At 36.1% G+C, this 17,814-nt stretch overlaps 3 protein-coding genes across 5 annotated transcripts; 1 reads left to right on the forward strand and 2 right to left on the reverse strand.

Annotated features, from left to right (window-relative positions):
• Nucleotides 1–190: 190 nt before the first annotated feature.
• On the reverse strand, nt 191–11,422 carry LOC113853880 (TPR repeat-containing thioredoxin TDX). The gene is made up of 11 exons (XM_027484565.1): nt 11,227–11,422; nt 11,103–11,136; nt 10,859–10,990; nt 10,689–10,776; nt 10,504–10,584; nt 10,274–10,338; nt 10,037–10,177; nt 9,834–9,956; nt 9,285–9,315; nt 5,311–8,414; nt 191–5,188 (listed from the first exon to the last, which is right to left on the reverse strand). The coding sequence occupies exons 1-10, from the start codon at nt 11,334–11,336 to the stop codon at nt 8,080–8,082; spliced, it is 1,140 nt and encodes a 379-aa protein (XP_027340366.1). The 5' UTR covers nt 11,337–11,422; the 3' UTR covers nt 191–5,188; nt 5,311–8,079.
• Nucleotides 4,106–8,929, forward strand: LOC113853879 (ABC transporter G family member 17-like). The gene is made up of 4 exons (XM_027484564.1): nt 4,106–4,459; nt 4,582–4,761; nt 4,839–5,107; nt 5,744–8,929. Exons 1-4 carry the CDS (start codon nt 4,106–4,108, stop codon nt 7,374–7,376), a joined length of 2,436 nt encoding a protein of 811 aa, XP_027340365.1. The 3' UTR covers nt 7,377–8,929.
• A 3,342-nt stretch (nt 11,423–14,764) lies between the features above and the next one.
• On the reverse strand, nt 14,765–17,574 carry LOC113854826 (probable inactive receptor kinase RLK902). Of its 3 annotated transcripts, none has more exons than XM_027486076.1 (3): nt 16,599–17,574; nt 16,122–16,520; nt 14,765–15,636 (listed from the first exon to the last, which is right to left on the reverse strand). In XM_027486076.1, exons 1-3 carry the CDS (start codon nt 17,473–17,475, stop codon nt 15,017–15,019), a joined length of 1,896 nt encoding a protein of 631 aa, XP_027341877.1. In that variant the 5' UTR covers nt 17,476–17,574; the 3' UTR covers nt 14,765–15,016. The 3 variants fall into 3 exon arrangements, with proteins under 3 accessions (XP_027341877.1, XP_027341876.1, XP_027341875.1); XM_027486075.1 differs by having other exon boundaries at nt 16,122–16,461; nt 16,501–17,574; XM_027486074.1 differs by having other exon boundaries at nt 16,122–17,574.
• Between the last annotated feature and the right edge of the window lie 240 nt (nt 17,575–17,814).

Below are 17,814 nucleotides of genomic sequence, written 5' to 3' on the forward strand. Positions count from 1 at the left end.
GCATTTGAATGCAATACTAGAATACATTTGTGTTCAAGACGTACACGTATTCATGAAGATGACGGTGAAGAAGGAAAAATCCACAGAATGAAATCTTCCTATACATTATCCCAATTCAGTGCCGCCACTTTGTCAAAATTTTATAAAATAGTATTGCTATTTCTTTTTTTTTTTATTTTTTAGCAACAGCATTTCTTCGAGAAACACATGAGATCTAGTTCATAACCTGGCCCTCTAATAGGCCCAAGTACGGCCCAAATCTGACCTGCTTAGGGTTTCCGATCCTCCTCCTCCTCCGACGAATCTATAAAAGCATGTTAGTAGTACTGTATCACACATCGGAAAGAGACAGAGTTGGTTCTTTAGCAGTGTTTCATGGATCTGTTATTCTGCCGAATGTGTATGTTTTTATTTTTATTTTAGTCACACTGATTACGTTTAAATTTAGGAATTTATGAAAAGGGAAGAAAAGGCAATGGTTAGCGTTACTGATGCGTATTGCTTGATGAATAGCGTATTCAGCCCTTTACGTTGCCGAAAGTGATGATTGAGCACTTATGCTTGCATTTCCCGTTCTTTCCGTACGGTTTTTGCATTCAGATGCTCCCACACTCTTCTGTTTGTATGATTATTGTTTTCCAAAACACTTTCTTGATTTCATAGACTAAAACATTAATTGCTGTACCTCGTCGAATTTTTATTATAGTATTCAAATTGGCTTTATCTTCAGAAGTAGTTGTTTTTAAAACTGTTTTTTGTTTTAGATTTTGCGTTACTTATATTACTTATATATATGGATATTCCTTTCTTACATATTCAATCTGGTCGCTGGCAATAATCAAAATCAAGAGAAGGGGGAGTTTATGATTGCACCACTAGTTTTCAGTCGTCAAAGTTCAAGATAAGAGTTGGAATATTGATATCAATATTTAAGAATGAATGATCCCCAAAAAATTACTTAAGTGGGCTTGGATCAATCGGGACTGCAGAGTGATTAATAGCATATCTGCAACTGCATATTTATAAATTGAAAAGGCATTGAGCAATTGAAAGTTGTGATTTTATTCAATATTAAGATTTTCATCAAAGCAACTCAACCAAGCCCCCAGAAGAGAATCGTCAGAAGCAAAAACAACTGAAAGAACCAATTACTCGCTTGATGGGGTGAAGCAAGTGATGGAGGTTAAGATATTGCAAAGACACTCTGTCAGTGGCGAATGGTTCTGCATGCATTGCATTGCCCTCTGCCTTCAGCTGCATGCCCCGAATATGATAGTACTTTGAATCCATCCCATGATATTCAGCTGAGGAAGACAATATCCTATGCTGGTGTTGATGAATCATAGTAATCTATTTCCCTAGTGCATGAACCATGATTCATGAATGTGGAACTAATTAGAGGGAACCGGCCTTTGGAACATTTAAATAATGATTTTGCGCTGCCATCTTCTCAAGATAAACATGAGATTAGATACTCAGAATTTTCTGCCGAAATGTCCCCACAGGCACCATTGTTTCTCCCTTTCCTAATTACGATACTTTAACATATTCTATACATAATAACCCTTTAATTCTACCTTATTCCTAAAATCTTATAACTAGATCTCTATGTTAAAATGATTTTACTGTTAACAGTTACTTAATATTGATCCTTTTATTTTATGAAATCGATTTGCACATTAATTTAAAATTAATTATTATGAAATTTTATGGTTGATACTTGATATTAAAAAATTAGAACCAATTTGCAGTACTAATTCCTAGATATTCATTGTTCAGTGACTAAATTAGCATAAGTTTAAAATAATGTGAGGTTTGATTGCAAACCTGATATCACACTTCATGCAGATTATTCATAACTATAAAACATAAGAGGAAATTAATGTATCTCAATATTTTGCCGTAAACATTGAAACCAAATATTCCACCAATGCATTTAGAGGGATTGAATCAGATGTTTTTACGGAGTATGCCACTAAGAACTTCTTGATAGACTATATAATTCAAACATAACGATGAAGTTTGACTACTAAAAAGGAAAAATTAGAACAAAAGGCACGCGATATTGGCGCGGCTCAATCAGATCACAGAGTCAAGCCATATTGATTGAAACTATGATCAGTTTGAACCGTTCCAACACCTCGGGTAGGTGCCTAACTTAAATTTGTCCTTTCAGAACCTGAAATTGAAGAACAAAGTGATGCTTCACAATTTGTACAGGGAAGTGACCCATTATATATAGTTAGTGTAGCCACCAAATTTGTATGTTAGTATATGAGTGTAGAGATTAGTCCATTGATTTGGTGGATTGAGAAAACAAAGAGAATGCTCCAAAAGGAATGTGTACTGAACTGATCTCTCTAAGATTGCCGGCTAGCTTCTACTTATAGCCGGCTTTTAATTCTCTTAATTTCTTCACCTTTCATCATTGATAATCTCTCTCTTCCCTCACTCGTTAGCTGTGAGATTTTTCCAAATGTTTATGCGTCCTCTCATAAAGTAATAACCTGAATCAAAAGTGGGCACTAAGACTCCATGAATCCTTTTGTACCTGTACTTAACATTCCACTTTATGCTCCAATAAGTCCGCATTTACTCAAAGTTTATTGTTGTTTCCCTCACTAATATTACACAGTTGCACAACTTATATTTTATACCCTTTTCATCTTTTATGGGACTTGTATGTGCCTATGCTTATAGGCAAGTGAAGAACTTATTAGTGATTTTTCCTTATAAAAATATTGCTGATTTTTTTTTTTTTTGGTCGTGTTAATGCTGAACTAAATTTTGAGTAAATCTTGAAATTCAATGCATTTTGTTTCAAGTTTATTATTAAATTAGATATAAACACGTGTGTTGCATAAATATTATAAAATATAAAAAAAAGTTGATGTTTTTAATTTATTGAAGCATATAAAATAATAAGCAAATAAGATATAAACATAAAATCATAATTAATACTATTAATGCGTTACTATTATGTTCAATCAAAATAATGTTATGGTTTTACTTGATCAAAAGCTTCTTAAAATTTTCCTTATAATGCTTATTATTATGATTGAGTATCGTGTATATTGTACACATAGAACAAAAATTATCAAGTTAAAAATATTGAATTTTAAAAAGAAGACACAATGCAACATATGTTGCAAATTATAAGTTTATTATATCAAACTAAAACAATATTTAATAAGATTTTTCAAAAGAAAATTGATTAATAATATTTTTTCCACACTAACTTACCATGGATTATTGGATTCCATAAATTTAAAGTGCTCGTAGCTAACTGTAAAAATTAAATCTTTCATGTATTTATAAAATCATGTATTAATATATTATATATCATTAAGAAGAGTAACTAACAAAAAGAAAAGATATTTATAAAATGAAGTGTCAACAACATAAATTGTTGAAAAGATATTTGTAAGATTAAAATTAGAATAAGAGATCGATGAAATAGAATGAAAAGTATTGAACAAATATTTAAGTGCGTCAAGTAAACTATGGTGAAATAAATTAGAAGGATAACAGAAAAGAAATTAAGAATAGTTTTAGATTTTATAAATGTAGCATAAAAGCAAGATATACTTGACATAACAATTTTTTAACCTATCATCAATTTTAAAGTCTTCTATATATTTTATAAATAGATTACGTGCATGACAAACATGCTAGTTTTGTCCTCTTTCTTTGTTAATTATTAGTGTTGAAAAACATGCTACTTGCGCGCCTTGCCAGCTCCAAATGCTACCATTAAAGTTTATGAGAAGCAACAATTAATGGAAGCTAAAGGCGTCTCTAGTGCCGAGTGAAACAAAACTAAGCCATTCTTCGGTACAACCAAAGCAAATTTAACGACAAACCCAAGGGGAAACGGAAATGGACTCTTCCAAAGTCTGCCGTCTGAAGCTTTGTTCTCCTTCAATATCATTCACAAGTCACCACTCTCCATCTCATTCAAATACTTTCATTTTAACCGCCACCTTTTGTCTGTATTTCATACCTCCCATTGCTTTTATACCATTCACATCTCAACTTTAGCGCTTTAAAGTCCCTTAACACCACCAATCAGAGAGGGGCAAAAGTGCTTGCTAAGTACATTGCAATGGCAAGGCTAGATAGAAAAGATAGAAATAAAAGTCTAGAGAGTCTAATGGTTTTGGACAAGCCAGGAATGGGAAGAAATGTGAATCAACTGAGACCCCAGAAGTCCATTCCTGGGTATGGCCTAGAATTCAGTAACCTCTCTTATAGTATCATAAAGCAGCAGCAGAAGGATGGAGTTAAGATCAACAAAAAAACATATCTTCTTCATGATATCACTGGCCAGGCAATAAAGAGTGAAATTATGGCAATCATGGGGCCTAGTGGTGCTGGAAAATCCACCTTTCTTGATGCCTTGGCTGGCCGAATTGCAAAAGGGAGTCTAGAAGGATCAGTTCGAATTGATGGAAAGCCAGTAAATATTGAACTCCTACTGTGTTTTCAAATAGATTTAATTTGTACTTTTCACCCAAAAAAAAGTCATATTTTCACTTTTCTTTTCGATTTAGTTTAAGAATATGCTCTATTATCATGCAGGTTACTACAAGCTACATGAAAAGGGTGTCGTCATATGTGATGCAAGATGACCAGCTCTTCCCTATGTTGACAGTCTTTGAAACATTCTTGTTTGCAGCTGAAGTTAGGCTTCCACCCTCCATATCCAGGGATGAAAAGAAGAAGAGGGTTTACGAGCTCATTGATAAACTAGGCTTACAGGTATAGATAAACCTTTGTCTAACATACTTACACCGACACACATAAAATGACAGATTAATGACTCTATGACTGTTCAGAGTGCTACACATACCTACATAGGTGACGAGGGAAGGAGAGGAGTGTCAGGAGGGGAACGAAGAAGAGTATCTATAGGTGTAGACATTATCCATAAGCCATCACTTCTGTTTCTTGACGAACCTACCTCAGGCCTTGATTCTACAAGTGCTTACAGTGTGGTAGAAAAGGTTAAAGACATAGCTCGGGGTGGAAGCATTGTCCTTATGACCATACACCAGCCTTCATATAGAATTCAAATGCTTCTGGACAAGATCACCGTCCTTGCAAGGTGAAAATTAAAGAGCCTATATATATTCTTATAGTTGATAAGCTAACTCATACATAATGTTTATCTGACTGACTGATGAGCCTGAAATGGGGAATATGTAAACTTCATTACATTGACCATCTGAAACTTACGGGTAGACCAAATAAGATGTTGAACATGTTTATGAAATGATAATAAGTTATAACTGTATTTCAGAAACTTACAGGAAAACCATTCTGGGACTCCTGGCATAGGTCCACATTTTGAATCCAAGGCCTTAGCTTGAAGTTGCATGATAGGTATATGATTAATATGTCAAAAAAGAGGAACTCCTTCTGTTATTTTACATGGATGAACTAGAATAATATATTCACGACATCCACTTGGGTCTAATGAGCAGATTGGATTTTGGTAGAGATTAGAAGCGCTAGGAAGAACTGGAGAGTTTATTTAAACTTAAAAATTAGTATATCAGTGTCATAATTTTTTTAAAGCCTTTTTTAGCTTATTCCAATAAATTTTATGATAATTGATAAAAAAAAGTCTCATATAATAGGAGCAATGTAATCAAATAGATTCATTGTATGCTCAATTTTATTCATGTCCAAAAATAAATTGATCGTTACTAGATTTGCTATTGCATTGAATGGGTTATAGGGGAAGACTGATATACATGGGAAGGCCAGATGCACTTCAGGCTCACATGTCAGGATTTGGAAGGCCTGTACCAGATGGAGAAAACAGCATTGAGTATCTCCTAGATGTTATAAGTGAATTTGATCAAGCAACGGTTGGGCTTGACCCTCTAGTCCAATACCAACGTGATGGCCTCAAACCTGACCCAGTAGCAACGACACCTGTTCTAAGAACTCCAAGAACACCCTACAGAAGGAATCATCCTGCATCTAAGCACATGATAAGCCTACGCAGCCAAGGATTTACCGCTGGAACACAACAACCAGATTCAGCACAATTTAGTTATCATGATGAGGACAACGATGAAGAGAATTTTGATAACTCCCTTGAAAGGAAAAGTGTTCACAGTCACACACCAAGGACCATGACCAGTGGTGTATACCCACGTTTGGCTTCTCAGTTCTACAAAGATTTCTCAGCCAAAGATTTCTCCGTCTGGCTTTACCATGGGGTAGTAGGAACCCCGCGTCGCCAACCATCATGGACTCCAGCAAGAACTCCAGGATGGACACCAGGGAAAACACCCATGTCAGGATCAAGAAGCGTAGTTTCCAACCAATATTCTGCAGCATATCAGGAACCTTATCGGCCCAAAACTCCTGCAGTGTTTAACCAGTCTTTGGACTACTCAGCAACTTCATATGAAGAGTTTGAGACTGAGGAAGTGCTTGATGAGCCAAGCTTTGGATCCAAATATGCAAACCCATGGTTACGTGAGGTTGTAGTGCTCTCATGGAGAACAGCACTCAATGTAATTCGCACACCGGAACTCTTCCTCTCCCGTGAGATTGTGTTAACTGTTATGGCAGTTATCTTGTCCACCATTTTTGGAAATCTGAGTGATACTACTTTCAAAGACATCAATAGGCTTCTCAATTTCTATATCTTTGCAGTGTGCCTTGTTTTCTTTTCTTCCAATGATGCAGTCCCATCTTTTATCATGGAAAGGTTCATCTTCATCAGGGAGACTTCCCACAATGCTTACCGTGCTTCTTCATATGTCATTTCTTCCCTCATTGTTTATCTCCCATTTTTCGCTGTTCAAGGCCTCACATTTGCTGCAATAACCAAACTGATGCTCCACTTGAAAAGCAGTCTCTTGAAATTCTGGCTAATACTTTATGCCTCACTTATCACCACCAATGCATATGTGATGCTTGTTAGTGCACTTGTGCCTAGCTACATCACAGGGTATGCAGTAGTCATAGCCACAACAGCACTCTTCTTTTTGACCTGTGGTTTCTTCCTCAAGCGAACCCAGATACCCATTTACTGGAAGTGGCTCCACTATCTTTCTGCAATCAAATACCCATTTGAGGCATTGCTGACCAATGAATTCAAGAATGACCGTGGCTGCTACACAGGAAACATAGCAGAATTATCCCCTGGACCATTAGGAGACGTGAAGTACAGCAAACATCATAATACCAGCCTTCCTGAAAACTGCTTAGTAGGAGAAGATGTGCTGTCCACAATGGGCATTTCAATGGAAAATATATGGTATGACATCATCATCCTGCTAGCTTGGGGTGTTCTTTACAGGCTGTTCTTCTATTTGGTTTTGAGATTTTACTCTAAGAATGAGAGAAAATGAATCATTTACACCCTTTTATATATTTGGATGACCTATTAGTTAATAGAAGTCCCGGCCTGCTAAAAAGCTTAAGGTCATAACAATCACGTTTTTTCTGGTATTATTGCTATGATACTCATGAGAACTCATCATATTCTGTTGAAGATTGTAGCTTATACTTTTCTGTCCTAAACTGAAAGAGTGAATGGCAAATTGACAATGCTTACATCACGTTTATGAAAATACCACAGTTAATTGTTCTTGGAAGAACAAAACACCATCATAAGTGAACGTGTGCTATGGCAGGAAAAGATGTAACTTTGCGACAGTTCAAGAGTGAGTCATGTTAAAATAGTCCTATCAATTACCATATCTTGCATCCTCAAGTCACATACACAAGAGTTAAGCTTCAGAATGGCCTGGCTTCAAAATTAAAAAAAAAAAGTGAAACTGACCCACCCACAACTTTCCAAAGAGGTACTCGTCAACAAAGTTGAGTACTTCTGTCCCCCCACTACAGTCATCATAAACCTAAAATCAGCTTGAAAATGTGAAACTTCACCAAATCAACATTAACATTTTCTATGTGCAATCAGACAGGAAAAACAAGCCATAATACATTGAAACTCTCGATTAATCTTTGCCTATGTATGACATTATGGACATGTAAACAGAAGAAACAGCAAGGAAATGTTAATGTTCAGGGTTCTTATAAGGTGTTCACTTAAAGAAGGCCAGCATGTTGCTCAATCTTCCTTTCAAGTGTACTTTTGTCCGCCCCCACCACACTGTCAATCTCCTTGCCATTTTTAACAAAGAAAAATGTAGGAACACTGCTAATATTCCAGCGGGCAGCAACATTCCTTGCCTCATCTATGTCAACTTTCAGGAAAACCACTTTTGGGTACTTTTCAGCCAAGCTTGTATAAATAGGCGAGATGAAACGGCAAGGGCCACACCATGTTGCAGTAAAATACAGGATCACCAAGCGTGATGTCTTTGACGCAGCACTCAGCTTCGACTCCATTTCATCAGTAGAGTGAATAGCAATGACTTGCCCTTTAGAATGCCACAAACGTAATGTCATTGAATTAATAATATAAATCACCCACATCTCAATTTAAATTCCAATGAATTGCAATATATGGACCTCAAAAATATCTTTTAACTTGATGGATCAAAGGAAAAGGGGAATGGACACATGGAAAATAAAGACAATGGCAAAATAGATAACTCTTTAGGAATAAAAAAAATATCAGCCAATATGTTGGGAATGATCCGCAAGAGTCAAAAGTATAGTTTTTCTATATCTTGTTAGGATTTTGTTTAATAGAACTGAATTTTTAGTTCAATTTGGCAATACAACATCTTTCCTCTCTACATCCCATAACCATAAAGTTGGGCCCAATTTGCAAACTACTCTTCAAATCACATAACCAAGCAAGGTTTGTGCTAAACAAAATTCAAGCCAACAGACACGCGTTTCCATAAACCAACAAAGAAAACAGGCCAAAATGCCTATATAAATGACAATAAATTGCTAATAAACGATGAATGAAATGCCTGAAGCAAGGCAAGTTTTTTTCTAATGAAGAATTTTTTATGCAACATTTGCTGGGAATAGAGTAAACGTATATCTGAATATCCAAAAAAGATCCAACACTAGTCATTATCTTGAAAATTGAACCCCACAACCAAAATAATGAAGTTTTAAGGCTCTAAATTCTAATACAATTGAGGAATTATGAAAAAATCTGCACACTAACCCTTTTATCAGAACCACAGGAAGAGTATGATGCAGGAATAGAACCAGAAAATGAAGTATGGTGCACCACTTCTATTTTTTGCTTTACCCAAAAGATAAGCAAATCAACGAAAAGATAGTGCAAATTTTGATACATTCAGGCAGACAAAAATACAAAGACTCACCATCTTTTAAAACAGATAATGCTTCTTCAACCTGAAAAAAGTACAAAAGAATTTTCAGCTATAACTCGATAATCTTGTAGCATTGTTACTAAAGTGCAGACGAAGCCAACAACTTTCCAACACTACACATTGCATTCTCATCATGATAGGAAATAATGAAATTGGACAACTACAATAGAAGTATGAATTCATAGGAAATTAGGTTTTGTCGTATCCTACATCTCAATGATGACATGAATAGTAGCCTGGAGAAAGTAAATCCAATTTAGCCTTGAATGATAATAGTATGAGATAAAATCAACTATAAGGAGACTAGAACATAACCAGACTACTAAACTAAGATGAAATTATATGCTTCTGCTTAAATTCTATTTCATAAAGTAACAAATTCCAGCGAAGACCCAAGTAAGAAAAGGTAATGATCCAAATTACCAACAATTTTTTTTTTCTACAAATGATGCTGATTAATTAATCCTTAATATGTCACCCAGTAAAAAGCCTAACTATAACAAAGATTGTTCAATCATGGAAACTATACACTATACTTACTGAGGCTTCAGTTTGTTGCTCCTTCTTAATATGAACTGATTGAACTCTTTTATGCTCCTTTTGCTTTCTTAACCGTTCATATTTTCTCCTATGCTCCGCAATTTTGTGCGCATTAGGTTCAACCTGTCCAGTCAAAAGATATAATTACGAAATAAAAAAGTATTCCTCCTTCAGGTTCCATCTGTAGAAAGTAAGCAAATTACCTTTTTAAGTGCCATCGCAATCTCTTCATCGTAATCTAACTTTGAAGCCACACGAAGGTCACCTGCTGCTTCTTCCCATAGTCCCAACATAGCCCTTGACATTCCTCGTATTTTGAATCCTTTAGCCGAATCCGGATTAATCTGGAACAAATAATATATCTTTGAGAACACACATTCGTGGCACAGAAATTCCTTTTATGCCATGCTTTCTACAAACCAAGATAGGAATAAATCAACCTTCACGGCAGTGTCAGCATCGCGGATAGCAGCATTTGGTTTCTTCAATTTCATAAAAACACTAGCTGAAATCAAGAAATTAAGGTTTTCAAGGAATGATGCAGAAGCTAAAACGCGCAATAAAAGCTAGAAAATAAATACTGAGAGGAATTTATCAAAGACATTTGATTCCACAACACACATTCATGCGCATGAATGTGTACACGCACGGGCACACATAGAGAGAGTACCTCTAGTAGCATAAAGTATAGCTGAATGCGGATTCAACAAAATGGCTTCTGTCAGTTGGTCCAGTGCTTTGTCCAACATACCTGTAAAAACATCGAAGAATTAAAAGAATGTCCAAGAAAAAAAAAAAAAAAGAATTGAGAAATTTTGAAAATACTCATAATGGTTCAAACTTGAAAGGCATTGCCTTGTGATATAGCATCAACTGCTTTTGATTTTGCTATTTGTGCAGCATCCCTCTGTTCATCCGTTACTTCAGCAGAAAGATCACCCATCTGCCATCAAATTTAAATTCCGTTACTTGGGCATGACAGTGACAGTGACTTCATTCAATACATATAACATAACATAAGAAACCTTTTGAGGAGGGTCATTATCAGGTTCAACAACATCAGCATCATCCAACTCTATATCAGATTCTACAATGTCATGTTCATCTTGTGCGAATGAATAAGGATGCGGCTTCTTCTCATCATAATCCTCTGGTTCCTGGATATAATCAGATTTAGGGTGAGTAATAACAGAAAATCCCTAAATTGATTGTTTGGTATAGAAGTAAGAAGAAGAAAATAATGGTAAATGGGCAGAATGCGAAAAGCACCGTTTTGGGCTGGGGAGGGATGCGAGCACCGAGGCTGGAGAAGATAGAAAGGGAGAAGAGTTAGTTAATAGTTAGAGAGTTGAAAGAAGGGAAGAGAAGAGAAGAGAAGAGAAGAGAATGAAACCTGAGAAGATAAGACTTGAAGAAGGAAAGAGAAGGGCTGTGGAGAAGTGAAGGATTGGATTTGCATGCCTCTATGAATTGCTTTAGCTCTCTAACTTTTGCAGCATCCATAGATGATCGATAGATACCACTCTTCACTCTGCAATTTAGGATTTAGGTTTCGAATTCACTGCACTGCTTCTGCTTTCAGCTAACAATTTCACTTCATTTGCATTTTATACTCACTCAATCGTGTCTTGTTATTTTATTTTATATTTTAATTTTTTTTAATATCAATTTAAATATCTTAGAATTATGATATTAAATAAATTCTTTAAATGATATCAAAATTTTAATTTAGTAAGTCATTATTCAAAATAAAAATTAATTTTATGTATTCAAAAAAATTAAATTAGTGTATTGTATAAATCTTAAAGAATCAAAATATTAAATTTTATTTTTTTCTTTCATGTTATATATATATATATAAAGCACTTTCTCAACAAGTCATGAAAGCTGAATTTTGCCAAAGTAATTTTTATGTTAAAAAATAGTCTTATGAAAAATATCATATTTTAAAGCCCCGTCTTCCGTCATATTAAAAAATGACAATTAAATCAAAATTTAATAAAACTCATAAAATTAATTGTAATAGATAAAATATTTATACATTAAATAAGATTATGCATTTTTATACAATATGAATATTATACTACGCAATTATATTCTTACATACGTAATATATTTATTATATTTCATAACTAGTATTTGAATTTTTTAAATAAGTCAAACTCAAAACTAAGATTAAATTCATACTCGATGATAATATAAGTATTATTTTAAATGTAAGTATAAAAACAGTTATTAAAATATTTTACTAAATCCTGCTCATTTTAACGCTATTAGATGTATAGATAAATTGAGGGTTTAAAATTTAAGTTTGACTTAAAAAACATAATTTAACTCATTTATTTAAGTTTAATTTGATTAAAAATTTTAAAGCATGATATGCACTCATTAATTTATTTATAATTTTTTGTATTAAATGTCTTTCTTAATAAAATTTTATTTAAATTAATATTTAACATATACTTTTTTGTTAAAATAAAATAATAATAATAATCATAATATATAATTGTTTTGTTCGCGAAGATACTTAGTATAGAAGTAATCTATTTTGCAATGAAAATGGAAGCGAGAATCTCTGCTTTCTTGCAAAGTTGTTTGGGCTTATTTCGGGCTTAGTTCTTTCTTATTGGCCTCTTATTCTTCCGCTTTTAGCCTTCAAGCTTTTTTTCTTATAAATTTCTTGGATATTCTAAATAATGAAAAATGCAAAAAAAAAAAAGTTTTCTTTTGTGGCTATTTCTTTCTTTTAGCAATTTTTATTATACTAACCAAAACAATAAAAAAAAACGTGTCAAGAGAAAGCAATCAATTATTCTTAATATGGACAAAGATTCTTTATAATAACTATATCTTACAATTAATATTTTTTTTCATTTTTATTTAAGCAAAAATACAAAAAATTACTAACTATGAAACATAATTTGCACTAAAAAAGGTAAGAATCCCGATTATATTGGAGATTTTCGTTATTATTACTCAAGCAAGTATGAAACGTATACTTGCATATTCATCTACAAGTCAAATTAGATATATAATTATTAAAATAATTGTTAGAAACTCAAATGGTAGATATACAAGCATGATAATTTAGTATTTTTTTTTATTTTTATTTAAATAAAAATAAAAAAAAAGCAGAAAAAAAGTAAGAATCCTAATCCTACAGGCACAAACATAAGGTTAAAGCATTCTCATCTTATTCACAAAAAAGAAATCTCATCTTACAACATATCACATCAACTTGCTAAAAAAAAAACCCTTTGTTTGAGGCATATTACATATCATGCACCTAAATGCTTTCATTTTCACTTTATGTGCTTAGATGAAAATCTCAATAATTAAAAAATATATTTTAATAATGTTCTAAATGAGTATATTTAACTGTAAATTTCATCCATTACCTCGCTATTTTGTCCCTTTTTATATCTAACAAAATGTGAACCTAAAATTTTAATCCCTTTTTATGTTCATTGCAAATGTCTATAAGACATCAGTGATTTAACAAAATGATTACTTTAAAAAAACTAGCACGCATCTGTCTAAAAATTATTCTTATCTTTAAAATCCTTAGCTATTGTTCATTTATGTTGAGATTTAATTGATATTTTTTAAAATTTTGAATTTAATTAGAATACATGACAACGTAAAGTATTCAATCATAAATTATCATGTCAACAAAAATTGTTGAATTTTACAATAATTAATTTAAAAATTAAATTAATATCATTTTTTTTCAAGTTTATGTTATTAGCATCAAGGTTAAAATGAGTGTTCAATTTTTTTTCATTTAAACCAAAATCAGGTTCGAACTAACTGCTAAATGCAATCAAGTGGTGTCAATTTGTCACAGCAGACATACTAAAACGGTCATCAACTTTAAAAGAAGATGGAGAATGAATGGGACAGCAATAATCAAGAGACAAATGCATCCCACGTAGTAATAAAATGGTGGGATGCCAATATTTGTTTCTCTCACATCACTTTCTGATTATTTTGTTTCGAACCTTTTGTAAAGGGTAGCCCCTCCATATATTAACAAAAAAGACCAGGGGGGCCTAGAGCCAACAAAATATGGCCATGAGCCATAACTAGTATGTTTGTATTTGTACACTATTTCTGGGCCACTGTAGAGTTACAATTATAAGCACCTACTCAGAAATGTATCACACATAAAAGTTTGATCTTTCATCGTGTATTCTCAACTGACGCCTATTCGCTGCCAATCCATGGATTGATGTTTAAATTTCAAAATCAACATTAAGAAAGGTTAAAAAAAAAACATTTAAACAACTCATGCTTAGTCATTCTGACAAAATTGGCTTGTGGGGACCAATATAGCTGACCTTTGATGAGGAATACTCCTGAAATATCCCAGTGTCAAGATTTTTTATTTAATTAATTTCCTAGATTAAACCTTTGCAAGAGTCATATCAGATTAATTAGACTTGTTTGACACACATTTATGATGTAAACAGTATACACCGTAACAATCGCATCTTTTGCATGTATGCCATACCTTTCTGACCTTTGATTTCATAAAATCACCTTGACAATTCATCCATACAGCACCTAACAATTTACCCTTTCTGTAAAGATATTCTTATTCTTTTTTTATTTCTTTCTGATTTGGGCATTGTATTGTATAAATAAATCTTAAACCAACTGGCGAGAGGAGGATGGATTAATCAAAGTTGGTTCCGAGTATAAATCACCCATATTTACCAAGGTGGTGATCACGTTCACAACAATTTTTTTGGCAACAATTAAAGAAGCGATACACGGCACCGACGAGACATGGCAACCAACCAACGAAAGCGACTATAACATCTCAATTACAAGATTTCAACAGATATAAGGTTTCAACAAAAGCAAAAGCCATGTTAAAGCAAAAGTAATAATTACAATCAACCAGAATCCAACAACAATTACTACTGGAACAGATATCCACTCCCCCCAAGGTATTTTAATTGGGAAGAAAAAGGGAACATGGCACAATGGGGATTTGAGGAGAAAAGAACTGAAGAAATTCAAAGTTTGGTGCCAACGAAATTTGAGGCCCAAGCTACACAATACAACATACGCACAGGATTTAGCAAGTAAAATATGGGCTCTGACTGTGATAAAGCAAAGTCCACCGTGTAAGACGGTGGCAAATGCAGAGCAAACTCATTGAGAAGATACATCTTCTATAATTCTAAGTCATTGATCGGGTCATGTTGGATTTGGTCTTGGTCCTCTTTCAAGCTGGACCGGCACAACTCTTCTATTGTCCGTGCCACTTCAGACATTGAAGGGCGCTTGTCCGGGTATTGTGCTGCACAATCCACTGCAAGTTGCAACAACTGAACCATCTCCTCTTCAACATTCTGGTACCTAAGGAGCTCAAGATCAAAGACCTCAGAAGTCCACTCTTCTCTGACCACGGATTGAACCCATCTGGGCAGGTCTACTCCTTCCTCATTTAGGAGAGCATGAGTAGGTGCCTTCCCAGTCAGAAGTTCCAAGAGCAATACGCCAAAGCTGTAGACATCTGCCTTTTGAGATACTTTGCGAGGATCAGTTACCTCAGGCGCACGGTAACCAGCAACACGGTTGGGTGTAGAGGAGGGACCAACAAGGTGTGCAAGGCCAAAATCAGATACTCTGGCATCGTAGGATTTGGTTAAGAGGATGTTCGATGACTTTATATTTCCATGAGAAACATTAGGCCCTTGCAAATGTAGGTACTCAATGCCACGGGCAGCTCCAAGTGCGATGCCTGACCTGACTTCCCAATTCAGTGGCGTCCTACCCGCTCCTTTGTTACCTGTAATAAAAGACCAGAAACATCATTCTACCACTGTTCTTGCTAATAAATGAAACTTTGGCTCAGGCCGTGTTTCGCATAGTTCCAACGAGATCTATGGAATATGTGATATGAAATAAACACCGCCAAATTTCAAGTCGACTAAAAGAATAGTAAAAGTGAAACTGAGTTATCACTAGCCTAATAGCAGCACATGGATAATTCAGACAAATAGCCACATTTCCTATCCAATTGGGACCCAAAAGACACGATGCGAAATCAAATCTTCACAAACCCCATATGGGATATATCAGGAAACAAGTGAACTGCATCTAAGATTCTCTCTAATTCCTAAAGCACGCAACAGATGCAACTGGAATGAACAATCACCAACATTGCCATGATGCATTCCCACAAAAAGAAGGTCAATTGCAGTAATCATTGCCCAAGAATTGACTAATAAGCACAAATCTTAGAAAAAGGGAGAGAAATGGTGAAAAGCTGACCATGCAAAAGTGCAGACAAGCTTCCGACGGGCATGTAATCATAGACAAGGAGCTTCTCATCCCTGCTGAAATAGTAAGCCCTGAGAGGGACCAAATTCTCATGATCCATTGCTCCCACCGTTTCAATCTTCTCCTTGAACTCCTTCTCGGAAATCGTCACATCCTTCAATCTCTTCACAGCCACCACCGGCCCCGCCTCCAAAACCGCCTTATACGCCGTCCCGAATGTCCCTTTCCCCAAAACCTCCGCCGAAGCCCTAAGCAAATCCTCCAGATCAAACGCCCTCGCCGAATTCCCAAAAAACACCAACTTCTTCGCTCCCCCGCCGTTGGCCTCCGCCTTGTTCCCACCCCCGCCGACGCTGCTCACAATCGCCGCAGCCGCCGCAGCAGCCACAGAGTGTCCATTCCCGTGACCCCCATTCTCGACGTCGGAAACACTCTTCTCCGCAAGAACTTGGGATTCAGGATGCTTCAGAGCAGCAACATCAACCGCGCTGGTTTTTTTATCACTCTTGTTCCTGCACGCAAGGATCAAAACGAACGCAACCAACAGAAGACACACGACGGATCCAATAACGATTCCAGCAATGGCACCACCAGACAGCTTCTTCTTCTTCTTCTGGCCGTTTTCGTTATTGTCAACGGCCAAGGGAGAAGTAGGAGAAGTTCCATCTCCGGCACAGGGAGAGAGTGGTGAGCCACAGAGGGAGTTACCGAGAAAGGAATCTTTAGGAAATGTGCGAAGCTTGAGAGGCACTGAGCCGTTGAGGAGGTTGTTGGAGACGCTGAACTGGTCGAGGCTGAGTTTGTTCAAGTCGGGGATTGAGCCCGAGATTTGGTTGTTTTGGAGGATGAGGGTTTTCAACCGTGTAAGGTTGTTGAAGGCCGTCGGAAATGGGCCGGAGAAGTTGTTGAAGCCCATGTTGAGACGAACCAAGTCGGGTAAGTCGAAAAGGAAGGTTGGGATTTGGCCGCTGAACAAGTTGCGCTGCAAGTAAAGGTTGCGGAGGTTGACGCAGGAGGCCAGATCTGAAGGAAGGGGACCCGTGAGGGCGTTGAAACGGAGGCTCAAGGTTCGAAGCTGAGTCAGGTTTCCGAATATTCCGGCGGGGATTTGCCCGGAAAGCGCGACGCCGGGGAGGTGCAGCTCGACGACGTGGTCGTGCTCGCACTGGACCCCCGCCCAGTTGCAGGGGCTCTGATTGGTGGCGTTCCAGAAGAGTGTTCGACCCCTCACGGCTGAGCGCAGAGCCAACAATGCGGCTCGCTCGGAAGCCAGATCTGCTTCGGCTAAAAGCGTGAGCGCGAGTGTAGCCGCTAGAAGCAGCAGAGTGCGTTTGTGAGGCAGCATTGTTGAATGCTGAATGGTGAACGGGGAATGCTCACACACAACACGCAACGCTAATGGCTACTGTGGTTTGGGTTCGGAAGTGGGGTTATTAGGAGTTCATTTTGATGTGTTAAAGAGAGAGAATAGAGTTGAGTGAGGGAGTGAGAGTAACCAACCAAACACAACCTTGAAAATGAAAATGAAAATGAAAATAGAAATAGTCCAGTCCGGTGAGTTGGAGGTCCAGCTGTGTGCTTATGAAGACACATCACCAAGAAAAGAACCCTAGCTGTCTCTCTCTCTCTCTCTCAACTCCCTAGTCAACTTATCTCCTCCCTTTCTCTTTTCCTTCCTTTTGTC

The sequence above is a fragment of the Abrus precatorius genome, unplaced genomic scaffold (assembly GCF_003935025.1).
Source record: "Abrus precatorius isolate BTA unplaced genomic scaffold, Abrus_2018 Scaffold11, whole genome shotgun sequence".
Taxonomy (NCBI): domain Eukaryota; kingdom Viridiplantae; phylum Streptophyta; class Magnoliopsida; order Fabales; family Fabaceae; genus Abrus; species Abrus precatorius.